The 22,859-nt window shown below is 39.1% G+C and overlaps 1 protein-coding gene across 5 annotated transcripts in view; it reads left to right on the top strand.

Annotated features, from left to right (window-relative positions):
* LOC122442957 (TIR domain-containing adapter molecule 2) overlaps nucleotides 1–22,859 on the top strand; it is a 41,940-nt gene that overhangs the window by 7,369 nt on the left and 11,712 nt on the right. Inside the window, exon 3 of one of the 5 annotated variants that reach the window (XM_043470648.1) lies at nucleotides 1,764–1,895. In XM_043470648.1, the coding sequence (XP_043326583.1) occupies nucleotides 1,764–1,895 (132 nt within the window). Of the gene's footprint in view, nucleotides 1–1,763; nucleotides 1,896–17,353; nucleotides 17,529–19,625; nucleotides 19,660–22,859 lie in introns of those variants that run through there. The other 4 variants (XM_043470642.1, XM_043470643.1, XM_043470646.1 and 1 more) reach the window with 4 other exon arrangements.

Below are 22,859 nucleotides of genomic sequence, written 5' to 3'. Positions count from 1 at the left end.
TTGGGAAACAACTTTTGTTGAGGTGTTTGGGGAAATCTGAACACTGTCTTTTTTCCTTCGGGTCATGCCGTGTGACTTGCGGGATCTTAGTTCCCTCCTCAGATCAAACCCAGGCCAAGACAGTGAAAGCTCTGAGTTCTAACCACTAGATGGTCAGGCAATTTCCACCGGCTTTATATCTGATAACTTTTAAGGAGTTATTTTTACTCTGTTACAGTGCCACTGGGATTATATTTTTTAAATTGTTACCTTTCAGAAATAAATATGAAATGTAGAAGTATAGCTGAAATGGTAAAATATATGAGATATACTTTAAAATAATTGGAATGGGGAGGAAGATAGGTGAAATGAGATTAGCCGTGTTTAATTATTGACATGGGGTTCATCATACTAGTCTCTACTTTTGAAGACATGAGAACATTTCCACTTTGAAGGTAGAATGAAAAAGAAAACTAACCCTACCTCAGAAATTGTATGAATCCATGTAAGTAGTTCTTTAATTTCTGTGATTTTCTCTAGTTCAGTAATTCTTAACCTGTGCCCTTTTGTCATGCTTCAAGAATTCCTTGAATGCTCTGAACTTGTGTCAAATCCTTGGTTTTTTTTTTTTTTTTTTAAATCCTTGTTTTTATACATACTTTTCAGAGGAAGAATTCTTAGACTGTTCGTCGTTTTGAGACAACGTAGAAAGCAAAGAAATGCTAGAAGCACCTGTCTACCTCTTACTAAAACTTAGGAATCATTCTTTTTAGTACATGGTGATCTTCCATTCCTAGGAACCAAAACAAAACAAGAAGCAAAAAAGTTTGAGTATTCTAATCAGTAAATTCAATTTGTAGACCTCCTAATCTCTCATGCTTTTTAAAGAAACTTTCTCTGAAATATTTTTGTAACTATTCCTTTTCTACTTATTTTGGTAGAATTTTATTAAGTGCTTAAATTATTTTCTAATGTCTATTATTAAAATTACAACAAACTCATTTTTTTAAAACTCCTAATATGTGGTTTGTGATGTGAAATAAGTATAATAAAACCTGTAGCCAACTACCAGGATTAAATTTTCAGCAGTAGAAAAATATTAAACTGGTTGTTTGTATACAACAACCAGAAAATTAGACTCTTAACCCTTCTCAAGCAAATAGTGTAATGTAGAAAAAGGTAAAATGTCATCAGATGAAGCCCACTGACTCACAGTGAAAGTAAGACTTACGTCCCATTGAGAATGTATATACTGGTTTTGTTGACTGGAATGAGGGAGAAACTTACTTAGCAAAGTGGTAAATGTGGGGGGGGGGAAAGTCCCCACTTTGAAGTTTCAGCTGTTTTTAAGATACTTGAAATAGCTTTGACTGACAGTCTACTTTTATGCCAGGTTTTGCTTACTTTTGTATATATATGGACTTTGATTCACATGCATATTATTGGTCAAATTTGCTGACCTGCCATTTTCTTCCTCCTGATTCTTCCTCTTGGAGAAACCTGGCCTTAACACTGTCGCCACCAGCCCTCACTGTCTCGTGGGTCCTCTGCCGCCACACAGATGCCGTAGCTGCCACACTCCAGTTTGGGGCAGCCAGCTGCCAGGCATCCTGGTGGGAGCGAGGGGCCAGGACCACTGACGCGAATGAGTGAGTGAATGAGGGCCAGTGCAGTGGGATGTTAGTCACGTGAGGACTTGCGATCAGGTTGAAGGAAACGATGGATATGCTAGATGGACTGTACAGAAAGTAGGAAACCTGCTAACTGAAACTCTTTCTCTTTAGATGGAATCTGCCTGTGTTTCAATCCATGAAGCTCTGAAATCTGTCATTGACTATCAGACTCACTTCCGCTTGAGAGAAGCTCAAGGCCGAAGCAGAGCCGAGGATCTAAACACGCGAGTGGCCTACTGGTCAGTAGGAGAAGCCCTCATTCTGCTGGTGGTTAGCATAGGGCAGGTGTTCCTTCTGAAAAGCTTTTTCTCCGATAAAAGAACCACAACAACTCGTGTTGGATCGTAATTTGAGAATTGATGCACCATTGCCGCTGTAATATTGCTGTCCTCTAATTAATTTTAGGTACCGAAGAACTTAATATGGCAACATTTTTAGAACCTTACTCATACACTTGTTGTGGGGGGGATGTACAATGCATATCCCCAAGCTGTGGAAAGGACACCTTTTTTTATTTGTAAAGGTAGAAAAACTTTGGGACTTATTTTGGGCAATTCATAAATATTCAACACAATGATCTATACTTTTCTGGGTTGTTTCTATCTACTCTTGGCACACTAAACTTTGGTAATTTTGATTCCTCTTATCCTTTTAAAAGTACTTTTCTTGTAAGCAGTGGATATTTTAAACAAAGCCTTCAATTTAATGCCGACGTGTTGTGGAGGAGGAAAATTACCTTTTAGTTGTTTATAGTAAATAAAGTTTTGTTTTTAAGAAAACCATATGTGATTAACTGTAGCCCAAACCCTATTCTGCATTGTTTAATTTTATGAGGAAAAAAATCTACCATAGAAATGTTAGTTAATATTGATATAATTTTAAATTGACACATCATGGTTTAATTTATTTCTCAGTAGCTTGGAAAATGTCATTTTGTTGTTTGGGTTTATTCTATGATCTATGACCAGATATGTTATTTTTTTTTCATAAAGACATTTTTACCACACAGGAGCTAGTATGTTTCAGTAACAGAGTTTACAGAGACCTTAAAAATCAGACTGTTGTTAACAGGTAGAATAATTACAGAATAATTTAAGACACTACAATGGGGAGCAAATGACATGAGAAAACTTTTAGTGAGTTATCAGCACACATTACATTTTCAGTGCTTTTACAAAGAAAAAAGGTGATCTGTTTCATTAAACATTGAATTGGCTAATTCTTGCTCTAATGTGGCTTTAATGTCGGGAGTCACTCCTAGCTTTAATTGACAGTTGTTAATATAAAAGTAAAAGTGTAACAGTGCCATACATTTTATTCTAGTGGGTGTGATGCACTGAGAAGTTAGGTTCTTTGGTTTTTTTCTTTTTCTTGTTTTTTTGGGTTTTTTTGTTTGTTTGTTTTTTGTCTTGCACATGTAATTTGTACAATCTCTGATTTAGCAGCCCTAAGATGATTTAAACATTTAGAATGCTGTGTGTGTGTTTCTTGTTTGATAATCTTCATTGATTGTACTGCATTTAATGAGTATTAAATAGTGCATTTTCTGTACACTATAGGATTTAGTCTGTGTTTGTATTTTATAACTTGCATAGATTGAGCTGACTGAAATAAGATTTTGTTCCAGGTATTCTAGGATAGAATACAAGATGATGCAAAATTGTGTTTAAAGCTCATGCTGTTTAAAAAAAAAAAAAATTACAACTGCTTTTTGCCATGTTTCCCGCCCCCCACCTGAAAGGGATGAGCGCTGAACATGACTGGCATATTTTTAGGACTTTGGTATGTGGTACTACAGAATACAGATTGGACAGCAATTTAAAACACTTAACTGCCACCAACTGAAAGTTAGCTCTTAATTCTAAGTTGTCTAAAATGCACATACACTTCTGCATGTAAGAGCAAGATGAATTCAGGTTGTCCTGCTTGCTAATTTAAAGTGCGACAGTGTAGCAAAGGATGAACATACTTTCAACCCTTTAATTCTAAAATGTGTGAAGACCAAATAGCTACTCCTTCAACAATATTTATCAATGGATTAAGAACTGAAGTTTAAGATTTTACAGACTGTTGGGGTTCTTGTCCTGCAGCTTTTTAAGTGTCCCTCTGTGTTTAGATTTTCAGATTTTAAACAGTCCTGTTAAAGTGATAAGCCTGAGAGCATGTTGGATGCCCTTTTCTGGTTGCCTGCCTGCTCTGCTGAGTTCTGACAGTTAACACCATAAGTAAGCAGAGTTGGGTATCATCAGAGTGCCAAGTTTGGCATAGATAATAGTTATTTAATCTGTACCTATCTAAACTTCATGATATTTAAAGACTATTACCACAAATAACTTGTGATAAAACTATTGAGGTATGTTAAAAAGTTTTACATCACCACTGTTACCTGTTGTAGAAAATAGTACTGACTTAGTCTAGTCTGTAACTGGTTAAAGTTTGATGGCTTGTCTATATTCAATTAGGTATGTATATAAAAATTAGAAAATACATATCTACCTGGATATGAATATTAAGTAGAACTTTTCCTTCTCCTATATAATTTGTAGCTCTTTTTTTTTTCTTTAATCCTTTCATAACTTGTTGCTGCAGTTTGAATTTCTCAAATGTTTATATTTGGACACGTGGCTCAGAATACTTATTTAAACATCATTAGCTGTATATATTTTTAAAGTAGAATAAATAATGGAAAGGGACATGATATGCAAGTTTATACTAAAATTCCAACTGTGTGATGATAACATTTAAAGATATTACTTTGTTAATAATCTAAACATTCTTTTTATTAAAGAAGCAGATGGTCTGGGGTTCACAGCTTTCATCCTGGCTTGATGATAATCAACTTTGAAAACACAGTAGACTGAAAAGCAATTTAAATTGCTTTAAATTCTTTTAAAGATTTTCTTTAAATCTCTACTATCCAGTTTTGCTTCAGTTTGTAAATGTGTAACATTTATGGTTAAATAGGACAAAGCAGACCCTATTGACTTTTGTTTTCAAAAATTAAACAAATTGATAAATAAATTATTTAGAGGGCGTTTTCATTTACTTTTGAAAAGAAAAAGAAATTTGTCTAAATGACACATGTTGGTTCTGCAGGATTGTACCAATCAATTCTTGTAGAATAAAAAAAAACTTTCAACAAACTGACTTCACTTATTTCTGTCAAGATTTAAGTCTTTTTAAAGCTCCTTATCAACTTAGACCTTGGAGTGCAGTTTTGTAGCAAGAGAGTGATAATTTATTTCATATTTCATGGAACATTTTAGGGACTGACCAACAAAGTAAGTTAAAGAAGAGGAATACAACCTCTAATCACCTCACTTTTTAACCTTCTTTTTGGTTTTCTTACTGAAAGTTGGGGGGAAAAGGAAGTTTAGCCTTCAATTCCCTAAAATGCTTCTTAGTTTTTAGGTAAGGTAACATTTGGTTGTATAATATAAAGTTTTCTCAATGTTGTTCCCCCTTTATAATGTCATGGGGGACACTCTGGCTCCTAGGCCCAAGTCTACAAAAGGAGCAGATAAATAACAGTAATACAGGTTAACATCAGTCTTTTACTTGTGTTGACCCATTGCATCTTTGCAATAATCCTCTGAAGTAAGGATATTATTCCCATTTTACAGATGAGGAAATGGAGGTTAAGGAACCTGACCGTATATCAGTAATTAGCAAAATATGAATATGAGTCATGGCACTGTGGTCCCAGACCCCTCTTTCTCAACCACTATGTGGTAGTACCTACAAATACCAATAAAGAGGGATCTCTGAAGGCTTAGCAGTATACCTCAGTAGTGGTTCAGTGCTTTGGTTTTGGAGTTATAGCCAAGATCAGATCATGGTTGGGTGATCTCACACAAATGATCTTGTCATAACTCCATATATTTCTGTTTCTTCATTTGTTAGTAAGCTTATTTCTACTACAATGAGAAGATAATGAGATGTTTATTATAAAGCACTTAGGCTCCATTCCTATCATATACAAGTGCTTAATAAATAATAGCTATGTTTTTGTCATTGGTTCAATTTAATCTATTGATCTTTAGTTCTTAAAGTTCTTACTGTAACCTAAGCTCATATGGCTCTTAAATAATATGCAACAAATACAGAATTCCATCGTGTACATAATAATCTGCTAGGAGTTTCAAAAATGAGTAAGATAATCTGACCTCCAGGAACATAACAGTTCGGGGAGATGAGATAGCTATGTAAGGAGCTAATGTTAAGTAAGTCATGAAGCAGAAAGAACTTGAGGTTTCTAAGATACCTAGAGGGTGCTAAAGGAGCAAGAAAATACATAGATCAAAAGACTTAGTCCGCATGGCATTTTGCTTTATCCTCTTCCAGAGTGTGGAGGGAGCATGGTTGTCTAGCTGGGCCAGCAGGTGAGTAAATTAATCTCTAAATCAGGGATGTCTATTTACTGGTACAGATCAAAAAATATTTTGTTACTAGTAAAGGTGATCTCCTGAAAAACTTCTCCATCTCAGTTGTTTCCAAATTCTGGAGGAAAATACAGGGATGCTATCGCAAACCACAATATATGCTATTTTTCAGTCTACATTTCTCCATTTTATCCACAAGGTAGCATCAATAGGATGCTTATGTTCCTTGCTGAAATCTAGAAATAACACAGGGTCTGGCATGGTATGTTTTTAGTGCTGTAATTCCTAGTGACTACTACTGCCTTGTGGCTCAGCTGGTAAAGAATCCACCTGCAATGTGGGAGACCTGGGTTCCATCTCTGGGTTGGGAAGATCCCCTGGAGAAGGGAAAGGTTACCCTCTCCAGTATTCTGGCCTGGAGAATTCTACGGTGTGTAAAGTCCATGGGATCGAAAAGAGTTGGACACGACTGAGCAACTTTCAGTCACTCACTCACTACTACCTTAAAAAGAGAAGGGAACACAGGAATTTCAGGAATTGTGGTTCACAGTAAAATTGACCAGTAGTCCACCATTTACTTTGATGTGTTTCAGTCTATAGATTATATATTTTTAAAGAATTGGTATCATCTATAACAAATTTTTAAAACTTTTAAGAATTGTAAACAAGGTATTAAACATGTACAGCTTAAAGAGAAATAAAATCATAAAGCACATACTCAATAACCCATGCTCAGATTAAGAAATGTAGTATTGCCAACACCATAGAAGTCTCTGTGTATCCTTTCCTGACTACATCACTGAATTTCTTCATTAGAGATAACCAGTGTTTCGCTTGTAATGAAAATTTTTTTTTCTTTTTACTAGTTACGTATGCTAGTTCTCACACTTTAAAACAATTTTCCAAGTAATCACAAACTCAGAGTTTTTTATTAGTAAATTCAAAATCATGTGTTTGAATATTTTGTTAATATCAAATTGCTGTCAGCCTGCCTAAATGCGTGCTTACTCACGTGCTCTGGTCCTCATCAGCCAGTAACAGTTCAGTATGGTCACTGGACAAGACTTTGAGGATACATCTAGGAGTGGAATGTTTGCTTAGAGAGTATGTGTCTTCACTAGGTGACATCTAACTTTTTAAAGCAATAGTATCAGTTAGTGCTTTCACCAGTAACAATGGAAAGTTCCACATTTGTGCTATTAGACTTTTAAAACTTTAGAAAGTCTCCTGGGTTTGTAATGTTGTAAAGGCAACACTAAAGAATTTGAGAGGAGCTTCCCTGGTGGCCCAGTGGCTAAGACTCCATGCTCCAAATGCAGGGGGCCTGGGTTCAATTCCTGGTCAGGAAACTAGATCCCACATGCTGCAACTAAGCCCCGTTGCAGCCAAAGAAAGAATTTGAGAAATAATGATTCGAAGAATAAAATCCACCCATAAGTCTGTTATCCATTTTTATGTTTTTCAGTTATTTTTCTAGATATATATGTATATTTTTAAAGAAACTGCTGTCAAACCTCACTGTTGAATCATATTTCTATGAGGTTATTTTTTTCCTCAGGTTTGTCTACCACATGGATTTCCTCTTTCGTGAAATCCTTGTTCAAATATTTTACCCATTTAAAAAAATTGAATGTCTTGATTAACAGGATTCCTTTACATATTCAGGAGATTAATCCTTTGGTTATAACTATTTCAAATATCTTCTCACAGTTTATCTTTCTGCTTCTAGTGAAATACATCAGTCTTTTCCCATCTTGTTGGTGTTTTAATGTGTTGTTAAAGAAACACTTCTCTATCCTGAGGTCATGAATATCTTCTGTACTATGTTTTAAAATATGATAGTTTTGTCTTCTACTTGAATTGAGTTTTGTATTTGGGATGAGGTAGGTGTACAGGTTTGCTCCCCCACCCCTTAAAAACTCATCTCTCTGTTGATTTGCCATGCCAAATCTTTCATCTGTTAAGTGCCCATATTTATCTGAGTCTATTTCTGGGCTCTGTTTTATTCCATTAACATTTTGTTCATACACCAGTAACATCCTATCTTAATTACTAAAGCTTTAACAGTTCTTGATATTGGTAAAACAAATGTTTCTACCTTGTTCTTCAAGATATTGGCTGTAATCTGTTCTTTACACTTTTAAAGTTCAGAGTTACACAAATTTCAAAATAAGTTTCAAAACAAAATAAATCTGTTAGAATTTTGATTAAAAATTGTATTTAGTGTATGAACAGTTTCCTTTTTTTAATAGTGCATTTTCCATTGTATGAACCTATTTGCATTGTTACGGTCTTTAGACCTTTTGATAAAGATTTGTAATCTTCTTCATAGATGAGTTCCGTATACTTCTGTTAAATTAATCTTGTTTTCTTTATATTTTTTTCATGCTATCTTAATCCTTAAATTGCTTATTTTTCATTTGTTGGCTGATACAAATACAGTATTGTGGAAATACAACTTATAGATTGATTCTTCTATTCAGCACTTTGCTAAATTCTTTTGTCAATTCTTGTAATTTGTATATTCTTTTGGACTTTTCTGTATATAGTTGTATCATCTGCAAGTCAGGACAGATTTGTCTTCCTATTTCTCACACCTTTCTTTTCTTTGTTTTCCTTGTCTAATTACATTTGCAGAGACCTCCACTACAATGCTGAATAGAAATCATTTCAGACATTCTTGTTTTTTTTCTGTTCTCTAGGAATGCTTTCCAAGGTATCCATAGACAGTTTATGGTATTTTTACTAAATTGAGAAATTTCCCGTCTATTCTTAGTTTGCAAAGAATTTTTTATGATCTAAATGCTGGTTAATTTTATCAAAAACTTTTTTCTGAATTTATTGAGGAAAATGATTGCCACCTTTATTCTCGTTATTCTTTTTATGTGGTCAGAGAATTGCTTTCCTATTATTAAACCAACCTTCTTCTGAAGTAAAACAAGTGTAGTCATGATGTGATGTTAGTTTTTGATAACTGGATTTGGTTTGTTTATCAAGAGTACATATCCATATATGATGTTAGAGTGGCTTTTTTCCCCTAGTTTCTGGAGGAGCTTCTGTAAGATTTACATTACTCTTCCTTAAATGTTTTATTACAAATCTAAGGTGAAGTATGTTTGGTTGGAGTCTGGTGTGGTTTTTGTGGGATGCTGATTTCACTTTTTTTAATTAGTAAGACTTTCTATTAATATGTAACACCGATAAATGGAATATTCCTGAAAGTCTGTCCATTTCATCTACATTTTCCAATTTATTAGCACAATATTATTTCTTCCTTTTTAAAGTTTATCCCAGATCTGTACTGATGTCCTGCTTTTCATTCCTAATACTACTATATGTAGTATACAAATTTATACCACTGTGTATTACATAAGATATTTATATCTTTCTTTTTTACTTGACCAGTCTTACCAGAGGCTTATCACTTTTGCTTTTTATTAATCCAAAAGCCAGTATTTTTTTCCCTTTTTATTGGAATATGATTGACATACAGCACTGTATAAATTTAAGGTGTGCAGCAGAATGATTTGACTTATATACATTGTGAAATGATTACGACAATAATTTCAGTCAACATCCATCATCTCATATAGATACATAATAAAAATGTTAAAAATTTTGTGATGAGAATTCTTATGAGTGATTAACAATTCTCTTAGCAACTTTCATGTATAATATACAGCAATGTTACTTATATTGATCATATACTTTACATCCTTAGTGCTTATTTATCTTATAACTGGTAGTTGATGCCTTTTGCCCACCTTCATTCAGTTCCCCCTCGTCCCCGAGAACAACATCTCTACCTCTGATAACCACAAATCTGATCTCATTTTCTATGAGGTGGTTTGGTTGTTGTCCTACAGCACTATGCCCAATTCTGGCATACAACATAGTGATTCAGTATTTCTGTACATTGTAAAATGGTCATTATGATGAGTCTAGCTTCCCTCTCTCACCATACAAACATGTTCTGTTGTTATTGAGTGTATTCCCCACACTGTACACTCCATCCCAGTAACTCATTTATTTTGTATGGAAATTTGTACCCCATAATTTCTCTCACCTGTTTCATTCATCCCTCTGCCCCCTTCCCTCTGACAACCACCTGTTTATTACCTGTATCTATGCCTATTTCTCTTTTTTTTTGTTCATTTGTGTTTTGGATTCCACATATAAGTGAAATACGGTATCTGCCTTTCTCTGTTTGACTGACTTTATCCTGTCTACCAGTTGTCGCAAATGGCAAGATTTCATTCCTTCTTATGGCTGAGTAATATTCCATTTTATATATACGAGAGCCACTATTTCCATTATTTTCCTTGGTATATATTTAATGTCTGTTTCATTGATTTCAGCTTTTTACGATTTTCTTTTTTTCTAGGTTGAGTTCAGGAAATATTAATAGTAAAGCCCTCTTTTGCCATGGGGTGGCTACCAATCTAGAGAAATAAGTTGAGAAGCAGAGTTGTATTTTCATCAACAAGAGTTGGAAAGACAAAGGTTGGGTTTGGTATCCACCAAAAGTGGTGAGGCACCCGTTGCTCTAGACTGGAGCCCAAGGGTGCTGCCCTGGAATGAGGGTACAAACTTCCTGAATTTGACAAGGTAAATTCTATCTTATGTCTTAAGGTATATATTGTTTTTCCTCATGTTTCATCTTAAGTGGAAACATTGTCCAAATGACCTGTTTTTTTATTTCCAACTTGTAGAAGTTTAAGGTTACAACTTAGTCATGAAAAAGATCTACAGTCTCTGTGCTTTCATTCTCTATTTTACATCACCCTTGGGTGACTCAAGGAATTCCAGATGATAACATCCTTTGACCAGTGACTCATTTATTCATTAAGCAGATATTTATTTAGTGCCAAGTATGCTCGCTCTGTCCTTTTTTCTAGTAATAGGGATTCAGTGATAAATAAGAACCTAGTGTTTTGTTTTAAGAAACAAAGTTTTTACATGAGAGTTTTTATAAGTCAGTTTTTATATGAGTTTTTTTTTTAAAAAAGGTGAACCCCTTAAAATTATTTGCAAGATTTAACATATCTTTAGTCTTCTGAAGAAAGTTTATAGTGTTTATCATATTCTTAAAGTTCATGATTCACAAAGTTTTATTAAAGAATCACTGCTCTATAAGAGTAATTTTAGCTTTTTTATATTAGTGCAAAGGTTTAAACTCCAAGCCTAATTTGTTACTTATTCTGCATGATGGGAATTGCAGAGCTGGATGTTGACTGACTTTAAATAAAGCTTTCTGTTATTTAATAGACGTTTGACTATCTACTGTGTGCTCAGCAGTGTGGATACTGAAGTAAATGTGATAGTTTGTAACTTCAAGGCACATGGACAAAGACCCCAAGCAGAAAACTATCAATCTTACTTAAAAACAATAGTTCTCAAATATTGGTGGTATAAGAATCACCTAGTCAGCTTGTAAAAAAAGCTTCCCATGACCATAAGACTGACTCAGTACGCCTGGAGTGAGTCTTGGACACCTGCCCAGAGTGCCAATGCAAGTGTTTGTAAAACACGTTTTGAGAAGTAGTAACAGTAAACAAACAAAAAAAGTAAAAATTGAAAGTGCTGCACTCAGTATGCCAGCAAATTTGGAAAACTCAGCAGTAGCCACAGGACTGGAAAAGGTCAGTTTTCATTCCAATCCCAAAAAACAGCAATGCCAAAGAATGTTCAAACTACCACACAATTGCACTCACCTCACATGCTAGCTAAGTAATGCTCAAAATTCTTCAAGCCAGGCTTCAAAAGTATGTGAACTGTGAACTTACATATGTTCAAGCTGGATTTAGAAAAGGCAGAGGAACCAGAGATCAAATTGCCAACATCTGCCAGATCAAAAAAGCAAGAGAGTGCCAGAGAAACAGCTGCTTTATTGACTATGCCAAAGACTTTGACTGTGTGGATCACAGCAAACTGTGTAAAATTCTTCAAGAGATGGGAATACCAGACCACCTGACTTACTTGAGAAACCTGTATGCAGGTCAGGAGGCAACAGTTAGAACTGAACATGGAACAGACTGGTTCCAAATAGGAAAAGGAGTACGTCAAGGCTGTATATTGTCACCCTGCTTATTTAACTTATATGCAGAGTACATCATGAGAAACGCTGGGTTGGAGGAAGCACAAGCTGGAATCAAGATTGCCGGGAGAAATATCAATAACTTCAAATATGCAGATGACACCACCCTTATGACAGAAATTGAAGAAGAACTAAAGAGCCTCTTGATGAAAGTGAAAGAGGAGAGTGAAAAAGTTAGCTTAAAACTCAACATTCAGAAAACTATGCATCATCTCTTCCCATCACTTCATGGCAAGTAGATGGGGAAACAGTGGAAACAGTGACAGACTTTATTTTCTTGGGCTCCATTAATCATTGCAGATGGTGACTGCAGTCATGAAATTAAAAGACACTTGCTCCTGGGAAGAAAAGTTATGACCAACCTAGACAGCATGTTAAAAAGCAGAGACATTACTTCGCCAACAAAGGTCCTAGTCTAGCCAAAGCTATGGTTTTTCCAGTAGTCATGTATGTATGTGAGAGTTGGACTGTAAAGGAATTTGAGCGCCGAAGAATTGATGCTTTTGAACTGTGGTGTTGAAGACTCTTGAGAGTCCCTTGGACTGCAAGGAGATCCAGCCAGTCCATCCTAGAGTAGATCAGTCCTGAGTGTTCATTGGAAGGACTGATGCTGAAGCTGAAACTCCCAATATTGCCACCTGATTCGAAGAGCTGACTCATTGGAAAAGACCCTGATGCTGGGAAAGATTGAGGGCAGGAGGGGAAGAGGATGACAGAGGAGATGGCTGGATGGCATCACCGACTCAATGGACATGAGTTTGAGTAAACTCCGGGAGTTGGTGATGGACAGGGAGGCCTCGCGTGCTGCAGTCCATGGGGTTGCAAAGTCGGACAGGACTGAGCAAGTGAACAGTGAACAGTTTAGAAATACTATATGCCTGCTGCACTGTGTTCTACATTCAGTATAATTTGTGTTCCTTTCAACACTGCTCTTTCCCACTCCACAGATTAAGAAACTGACACAGAGAATGATTAAACTGATTTGCCAAAGGTCACACAGTTAGTGCCAGAACCAGGGTTCAAACGCAGATATCTGCAGGGGCAGGCGTGTTTCTCCCTGTGTACATGTAACCTCCCAGTCACGCAAAGGTAAGTGATGAGCTGACCTTGACCTTCAGTGGGCTCGCTCATCTCCAGAATCGCCTAGTAGATTTTTGGCTAGTCCACTGGTCTGCTGTACACCTCACTTGAGTCACGACCTCAGGCTAAGAGCTGTGAGCTTTCCCCATTTATGTCCTCCCAAGTTTGCAGTTTTTATGACAGCACACCAGGTGTGGACTTGACAGAGCAGTATTTGGGCTCCTGGCTTTCATTGTTGGCCTCACGTGGTAGCGCTGCCCCAGTAAAGCTGAGGTGTGTACAAGGGTTGGGTGATGAGAACTGTTAGTTCCTGGCAAGAATGCCACAGATTCCAACCCAGAATTCAGCAGCATTTTTCAAAGTGATTATTAACTTGTTTGCGTCCGGTCAGTTTCCAGAGCCCTCGAGTGATAGTTTTTGACTGTTTTGTCCAGTTTACATTTGTTTTGTGGGGAGAGAATCTGATGGAATCTTTGGAATCACTGGAGTCCCTCATGTCCGTTTTGTCAGGTCTGGGATTTGATTTTACCCCACATACAATGCCTGTTACTGTTTGATGGATTCTGGCAGAAGATGCAAAACTCCTGGATCAGAAAAAATGTTTTGTTGCTCATGACACAGGAAGCAGCACTATTTTCAGCATATTTGCAGTGATTCCTCTTGCTCAGAAGTCCCCTGGGGGTGGCATGAGGCCCAAGTCGATGCTACACATGTGGTGGGTCTGTGTCACATCTGAGGAACACTGAGCTTAAGGAATCCACCACTCAGAGCAAGCAGTAAGCTTGCTTGTTCTCTGTGGAGGGCGACTGTGCCTCATATCTCACGGCTGCCCACTGTGAATACTGCCCTGAGAAATGGCTCAGGTAAATGGTAGCCAGGATCTTGCATGTACTCATTAAGACAGAGAGGAACATAAGAGACGAATGGACAACTCTCCTAGTTTATTTCACCTAGTTGATAGGAACAAAGTTGTTAATATCTTTCACATTTTAAATGTCTTAGGACCCCTGGTGATATTTCCTTTTTATTTCTAATACTGTTATTTGTATCTTTTGTTTCTTTCTTTCCTACTTAGTTTTACCAGTGGTTTATTAATTTTATTAATCTTTCTCAAAGAACCACATTTTGCTCTTGTTGGTCCTCTGTTATTTTTTCCTGTTTCTTTAATTTCTGGCCTTATTTTTGTTTTTTTCTGTCTTTTTATTTGGATTTCATTCCCTGGGTTTTTTTCTTCCCTTTTTTTTTTTAACCACCCTTTTATTGATTTACTTTTCAATACGTTTAAATCCTTGAAGAGTACAGCACACACAGATTCTGTGTCCAATGGCCTTTGTAAGAAGGTTGCTTGGTTTTATTAGATTTTTCCTCCAGGCATCACTGTGTGCATTCTTTGCTTTGTACACATAAGCACATCTCTTGCCTAGATAGAATTCAGTCATTTCGAGCATATACACCTTCAGTTTTCAAGAGAGTTGTGTGTTCCCTCTGGCTCCATAGACCCTGCTTATAGCCAGCAAAGATGGCCTTGGACCACAGCCTGCCAGACATATTTGTCGTTTTAAAAGTCCTGTTCCCAACAGGCCCCCACAGGGCCCAAGACGGTGGAAAGAGAATGGTTTGCTCCCTGATTGCCTGACGTGGTTGTTCAGATAAGTGACTCCCTGCTTTGTTTTCTGACATGCGTGTTTAGGAACAGAAATTCCTATTTTAGCTGTATCCTGCAAGTTTTGATATTTAGTATTTTTAGTAATATTCAAATGAAAATATTTGATTATTCACATTGTGATGTTTTGATCCATGGTATATTTTGGAGTCTGCCTTTTAATTTCCAAACATACAGGAGCTTTTCTTGTTTTTCTTTTTGCTTTGGTTTTCCAGATTAGTGGTTAGTGTAGATATTCATTTTATTTCAGTCTTTTGTTTTGATTTTGCTTTGTGTAGACTTTCTCAGTGGCCAAAAATATGATCTGATTTTTGTTAATGTTCTGTATGTATCTGAAAAGAATATTCTGAAATTGCATCAAGTGCCACAATCTATATATGTCAATGAGGTCAAGTTCATTAATCGTGTACTTATGCCCTTACTGACTGAGGTGAGTCTGCTGGACATATGTAAGATATCCAGGGAAATGGTAGAATAAGTGAAAGAGGACAGTAGGTCAACACCCTGAAAACACCAGCAAGGAATGCCAAGGGTTTCAGGGATGTGAAGCCACAGGAAAAACATCCTATGTGTCAGAGAAGCCATCTCCTTACTGACTTAATTAGCACTCCTCCCCACTTTACTCTGCTTTCTTCCATTCATTCATTCACTCTTTTCAGTGAGTAGATCAGAAATTGTAAACAGCGCCCCTTGTCTGTGTCCTGCTCTAGACTGCAAAAGCTCCATGAGGACTGGCACAGTGTCTGTCTTGGTCACATTTTATCCCTAGTGCCTAGCACATGGAAGACACTAAATATTCATACTTGTGGCATAAGTGATAGGTGCATTTTCTTAAAATGTGTACTGGATAATTTGAGAAGAAAACTTGTAACCAATTTGAAATTTTAGTACAGCATGTGAATATGAAGAACAATGCAAAATTTGGAGCAACTTAAAACCTAAAATGAGACAATTCAAGTCAATTTGTCCTTGACATGAGTCACTTTAGGTTCATTTATGCGTGTAATGTGGGTGATGAATGGGGAAGTAAATGTTTATCACCTTTGTCATTAATGGTATTTCAGTGAAAAGGTTTGGAAAGCAGTGATTTGAAAGGCTGCCAGAGGAAGAGGAACAGGCAGAAAAAAAACAGAATTTTAACAAGTTGGATGAGCATGAAGGCTCCCTGGGTTGTTAACATCAACGAAATTGAGTATCTGGAGGAGACAGTGGTCAAGCTTGTCAGTTGCCAAAGGAGACTGCCAGAGATAATGAAGGCAACAAAACTACCAGGGTTAGGAACAGGGAGGCCACTATTTACCTGAAAGGTTGAAACAGAGGGTGGAGGAAAAACCAGCTGTCAGTAGATAATGAATTGTGTTGACATAGGCTTAATAGGGCATTTCACCAAGTAAATAGTCTGCCAGTGACACCTTCTATGGCCCATCCTGATGTTAGGTAGTGGGGAGAGGGAGAGAAAATAATCTAGCTCTACCTCTACGTAGTAAGCCTGAGATCAAGCTGCTCCTCTGTCCATAGGATTCTCCAGGCAAGAATACTGGGGTGGGTTCCCTTCTCCAGGGGAGCTTTCTAACCCAGGGATGGAACCTGGGTCTCCTGAATTGCAGGTGGATTCTTTACTAGCTGAGCCATCAGGGAAGCTCCGGAGACCCAGGTACGGGCCTTCAATTCCAGTTTACTATTCATTGTCTTCTCTGAGGTTTCCTAATGGAGTGCTCCTCCTTCAGCAGTGAGTAGGGACTGCCTGAAAAGGGCCCGCATACACTGGGTAGGAGAGGTGGGGTGGTGGTGTATGTGATTTCTGAATTGGGGTCTTTGGGTATGATGATTAGGATTGGAAGCCTGAGAGATGGTAGGATTACGTATTTGGCTCTTCATCGTCTTAGATTACTTGGTTGCTTTTTTTGTTCTTCCTAAACATTCAGTGGCGTTTCAGCCCGTTTCGGCTGCGATACAGAATCTGAGAAAGGGATCTTTCTCAAGGTGGCTTTTGGCCGGGCATGTGTGCGTTTGGGGGGCGGGGACTGGTTACTGATGCGCCACCGTCTAACCAGGGATGTGGTTGATTGCAGCAGTAGTCAGTCGGAGAACCCCAAAGAGAGGAAGGAGAAACTGGAGAGTCGCTGTACCTCGAGGCGGGTCTTAGTTTGGATGAGACTGGCTGTCTCCTTCCTTTAGAGTCTAGAGGCTTCTGTCGGGAGCCCCGGGGCTTGCTGCAGGCTCAGTGTTTGGGCGCGCCGGGTAGGCGCAGAGGCCGCGCCTGCAGCTCCCACCCCAGCACCCAGGTCTGCAGGGAAGAGACAGTGGAGTCCTTTTTCCCTCCTAGCCTCCGAGGAGGGTCTCGCGGGCCTTCAAACAACAGTAACAACGAGGCAGCAGCGCAGGTGAACTCCCCTGGCCTCCACGCGGGCTGGGTGGACCCGCAAGCGGCTAAGCGGCGGCGCGCCTCCGAGGGCGGGACGCGGCGGCCCCCGGACTTCCGCGCGCCGCGCGTGCGGGGCCGGGCCGCGGGCGGGGGGCGGGTCCGCGCCGCCCGCCGGCCGTCTCCCCCCGCGCCCACCGGAAGTCGCGTACCGCTCGGCGGGGCGAGGAAGACGTCGCCTCGGGGCTGCGGAGCAGCGCGCCTACCCGGAAAGTAGCAGGCGTCCGCGAGGGTGGGTCGGGGGCCGGGGGCCGGGGGCCGGGGGCCGGGCGGGCGGGCTGCCACCTCGGGGGCCCGGGGGTGGGGGAACCGGCCGTCCTTTCGGCTGAGTCGGCTTCCTCTGAGGGGAGGATCCCTCTCGCAACTCAGCCTTTCTTGAAGCTTCATTTTGACTATAAAACCTTTTTTTTTTAAAAAGAAATTTCAGAACCCTAAGCAAAGAGCCCAGCGTTTCAGAAGGCTTAAAAGTTCTCCTGGTGAGAGCCTCCGCCAGGCACTCTTGAGTCTGTGCTGAAAGTTTTGGTTCTGGGTTGCTTATTTGGGACCTTGTCCAAAAGCCAATTTGGATGAAAAGAATTAGGGCTGGCAGCAGTGAGCTCGTTTTTAGTATTATGTTTGTTAGGACCTATCCAGTTTTTCATGGCAGTAAGCTTTAAAAATCCTTAAAAATATGGCACATTTTAACATTGTAAGTAATGCGTTGGTTACAGATGGAGTTAAGCAACTCACTGAAATCAAAAAGCAGATGAGCAGATGCAGAATAATGACTTACCTCCTCCTGAAGCGAAGTGAATATTCCTCAGTTGTCCAGCTGTGTGTTGGATCTTTTGCACCTCATCTGTAGAGTCATTTGCTCCCTGTGATATTTTTAAATTTATTCATTTAACAAATACATCCTGATAAATCAGTTATCTGTGCGAGTTTTCACTTCCTATGAATCAGTTATTTGCTCCCTCCTCCTCGATACTTTTTCCTTCATTTGGCCGTCGGGTCACCACCACTTTCTGAATGTCCTTCCGCCTCCCTGGTCACTCTTCATGTCTCCAGGCTTCTCTTCTCAGCCACCAAATGTTAGACTGCTACCGTATTTGGTTCTTGGCCAGATTCCCTTTTGAACCATAGTTTCTCCCAAGGCAGTTTCTACCCCAAGCCATGTTTCATGACTATAAATACCATGTATAAGCTGATGACTTCCAGATTTTTCTTTCTAGCTTCACTTCCCTCCTGAGCTCTAGATTAACATCTAGTATCTAGCTTAACATCTCCACTTGGAAGTCTGATGGGCATTTAAATTTAGTATGTCAAAAAGAATTACTGACAGGCACCCACCCAGTCCTCTCTTCTGTTCTCCTCTCATTTACCTTCCAGATCACAGAAAATGTTACTGCCATCCAGTGAGGCTGAAAGTTTAGGGATTGTCATTTAACTCCTCTTTTCAGCTCAGACCCCACATCCAAGCATCCAGCAAACTGTTGACTCTGCCTTGAAAAGATAGCTCAAATCCGATCATACGTTATGCCCTCTCTAAACAAACCGCAATCCTCTTTTACCCGGAAGACTGTGAAGACTGATCACATCTTCCCGCCTCTACCCTCGCTCTTGTCTTCAGTGTTTCTCCAAACAGCAGCTATTTTTAGAAATATCTAATCAGAGCTTTCCCCTCTCTTCGGAACCTTCTGGTGGCTTCTCATCAGAATCATAAAAACAAAATTCGGACCGTGGCTGCAGACCCTGTGTCATCACACCCCTGACTGCTTTCCTGGTCTCTTCTCTGGCTTCCCCATCCTGCTCACTGGGCTGGAGTGGCTCTGATTTGCTGCCATTCTCCTTGCCTGCAGGGGTCTGGTCTCTGCTAGACTGTCGTAGGCTGTACACCTTCACTTTGCCCATTCCCCCCTTCCGGCTGTCTCAAGGATTACTGCCTTAGTCCTAGTAACATCTTCTCGACCCTGACTGTCTGGGTCAGTGGCTGTTAGATACCCAACAGTACTCTCTAATATCCCATGAAGCTGATGGCAGTTCTAAATCATTATTGGTTGCTAAAGCTCTCTAGTGTTAAAAGAGCACAAGGATCTTCCTCTCATCTCATTCTGATAAAATGTACAGTTTGCTGTTACAGTCTGCGTTTTTGTAAAATGTTGTTCCTGGTTTTGAGAAGATTTGCCCTTTAAGGCCAGTTCTCATTTTGAAGTATAGAAAATGAAAGGAAAATCCTCCATTTACTGGAAAGAATATGCAATTTTTTTTTTCCAATTTCTTTTCTTCAGTGGGAAGCAGTAGTCTCTGACTTGGAGTCTTGTTGAATGGTTCCAGAAGCAAGTCATCATAACAGGAAGAGGAAAAATGAAGGTGCTTGTTCACAGGTTATTATATGCATTTTTAAGTTGTGTAGTGACTAAGCCAGTTCCACAGAATATCAAGCTTGCATAACAAAATTCAGTTCTCTTTTTAAAATATGTGGGAATGGAAATAAAAAGCAATATTTTCATCTTCTCAAAGAGCTGTTGGGGAATAAAAGATCATTTAATTTATAATGTTGATTTCCTATTTTAATCCCAAGCATCTAGTTCTGTGATATTATCAGTAGGGTATATCCTACCTTCCTCTCTTTTAAAAGAATAGAAAAAACCTTTTCTCATGTCAGGATTGGGATTTCAGATGTTTGATTAAATATTTACAATAGAAGATTAAATAAAAATTCAGAGTAAAGGGATTTGGAACATGGAAGATGTATGAGTAGGAGGGATAAAGGGAAGCCTTGAGGGAAGTTGGGATCAGAACTCCTGCCCCAGGCTTCTCTGTGTTGATCAGACGGCACTCATTGGCGTGGAGCATCTTAGCAGCTGAGAAAGAGACAGGCTCTGCAGGGGAAGGTCAGTGTGTGCCTTTTTGTTTTTCTACCTGATAGAAGCAGTTTTTTAAATTATTTTGTTTATTTATTTTGGCTACGTGGGATCTTCGTGGCTGCCTCCACTTTCTCTGGTTGAGCCGGGGCCGCTCTCTGGTTGTGGTGTGTGGACTTCTCATTGCAGTGTTTCTTTTGCTGCAGAACACTGGCTCTAGAGCATTAAGGCTTCAGCAGTTTCAGCTCCTGGGCTCTAGAGCACAGGCTTAATAGTTGTGGCATCTGAGCTTAGTTGTTCCCAGGCATGTGGAATCCTGGTCTTCCCCTGACCAGGGATTAAACCCATGTCTCCTGCATTGGCAGGTGGATTCTTTATACCACTGAGTCACCAGGAAAGCCTTGATAGAAGCAGTTTTTAAAAGTAATTAAACGTTTACTTGCTCAAGGATCTGTTTTAGGTACTGTGGAAATGAATATTCTGCCCTCTGGTGTGTGTGTGTTGTTCAGTGGGATATTGGAGGACCACTATTGGGTTTAGAGTTAGAAAACCCCAACTATTAAAAAGTTGTATATAGGTTTAAAAAAAAGGGTGGGGGGGAGATCAAGCAGACTTAAACCTGGATGTGGGTTAAACCCATCCAAAATCTGCACTTGTGGCACCTAAGGAATATACCCTCTGGGACATTGGGTTCACATGACCTCTATTTAGAAATACAAAACCTAGAGAACAACACATTTCCTTAAAAAAAAAAAAAAATCTTTTTTTTCCAGATTACATCCATACATCTACCATACACAGAAAATAACCAATGTTACCTTTTTGATGTACTTCTTTCCAATCTGTATTCTCTATAGTTTGTCTTTACAAAGCTAAGATCATACTATAGGATCATTAAAATTTCCTGTATATTATTAAAGTTTTCTTATGTCATTAAAATAATTCATAGCATTCGTAAACATTTTAATGATTTCATAGAGTTCAGTCATGTGAATAATATGACATAGTTTATGTTGCCATTCCCTACTATTTGAAAATTTTGATTATTTACCTCCAATAGAATGTTGGCTACCCTACAATACTGTATTCAAGTTCTCTAATAAGAAGTATATTGTCATGTGATTCATACTTCAAAATTGCAATAAAATAGTTCCCTAGATCCTGTGATAGGAGAAAGCTGAGCAAGTTTGAGAAATAAAACAAAACCCACTTGGCAGGGAACTGGGGGAGCAGAGGAGAAAGAAGCATGAGATGAGCTTGGAGCTGAAGGAGTCAGATCGTGAAGGGCATCCTTTGCCATATTAAGAAATTTTGATTCTAAGAGCAGTGGGAAGCCATTGCAGGGTTGTTCGGTTCAGTTCGGTCGCTCAGTTGTGTCTGACTCTTTGGGACCCCATAGACTGTAGCATGCCAGGCTTCTCTGTTCATCACCAACTCCCGGAGGTTGATCAAACTCATGTCCATTGAGTCAGTGATGCCATCCAACCATCTCATCCTCTGTCGTCCCCTTCTCCTCCTGCCTTCAGTCTTTCCCAGCTTCAGGGTCTTTTTCCAATGAGCCAGTTCTTTGCATCAGGTGGCCAAAGTATTGGAGTTTCAGCTTCAGCATCAGTCCTTCCAATGAATACCCAGGACTGATCTCCTTTAGGATGGACTGGTTGGATCTCCTTGCAATCCAAGGGACTCTCAAGAGTCTTCTCCAACACCACAGTTCAAAAGCATCAATTCTTCGGCCTTCAGCTTCCTTTATAGTCCAACTCTCACATCTGTACATGACTACTAAAAAAAACCATAGCTTAAAATTGTGTGGCTGCTGAGTGGAGAATGAATTAGACTGATCAGGAGTGGCCATAGAAGACCAGTTAGGAAGGAGCAGTGTAGTGGACTAGGGGAGAGAGATTGATCTAGAATGAAAATGCAATAAGGGGGGAAGTGGAACATTTTGAGATGTGTTTTGCAGGTTGACTTGGTGACAGCTTAGAAGTGAAAGTGTAGGAGTGGAAGGTACATTGTCAGTGATTCCTGAGGTGTCTGGCTGAGGTGACTGGGTAAATCAATGGTGCCATTTTCGATGGTGGAGAAGTCTGGGGAAATAAGGTGGAAGCTACCTCCCAGACCAGCAAGGAAGCCAAGTTAAAAGTACAGTGTAGTGCATATTATAAGAGATATGAGCAGGATATTATGGGCAGGTGGAGGCAACATGCTTAACTCAACCTGGAGATAAAATGAAATTTGTTGTGCAGTCGCTCAGTCATGTCTGACTCTTTGCGACCCCATGGACTGCAGCATGTCCATATTCTGATTGGGTCAATAATTTATATAATAAGGATGTTAAAGAGTTGTGTTTGGCTGTCTCTCAACCTGAAAAACTGTTAATCTTATATTTGAAATGTTATGATTCATTCGTTCATTCAAAAGGTATTGTTGATTGCTGACTGTTACAAGGCTCTGGAGATACAGTGACAAGAAAGCTTTGGTGTTAGCCCAGTAGAGTTTACGGGCTAATGGGAAAGATGAGAACCTAAGCAGATACTCACCCCATAGTAATTAACTGTCATGTGACGAGTGCCACGAAGGGAAGATGTAGGATGCCTAACCTTTCTAATGCCAGAGCTGGTACCTAAAGTGGAAAATACAAGCCCTGGTTTACTTTGACTCTAGTAAGTATCAATGGGTAGTAGTTTATACAATTAATCCTTTCATTTAGACTGGGCCTTCTC

The sequence above is a fragment of the Cervus canadensis genome, chromosome 6 (genome assembly GCF_019320065.1).
Source record: "Cervus canadensis isolate Bull #8, Minnesota chromosome 6, ASM1932006v1, whole genome shotgun sequence".
Taxonomy (NCBI): Eukaryota; Metazoa; Chordata; class Mammalia; order Artiodactyla; family Cervidae; genus Cervus; species Cervus canadensis.
The sequence above is the reverse complement of the archived record's forward strand: the minus strand, read 5'-3'. Positions and strand labels throughout refer to the sequence as shown.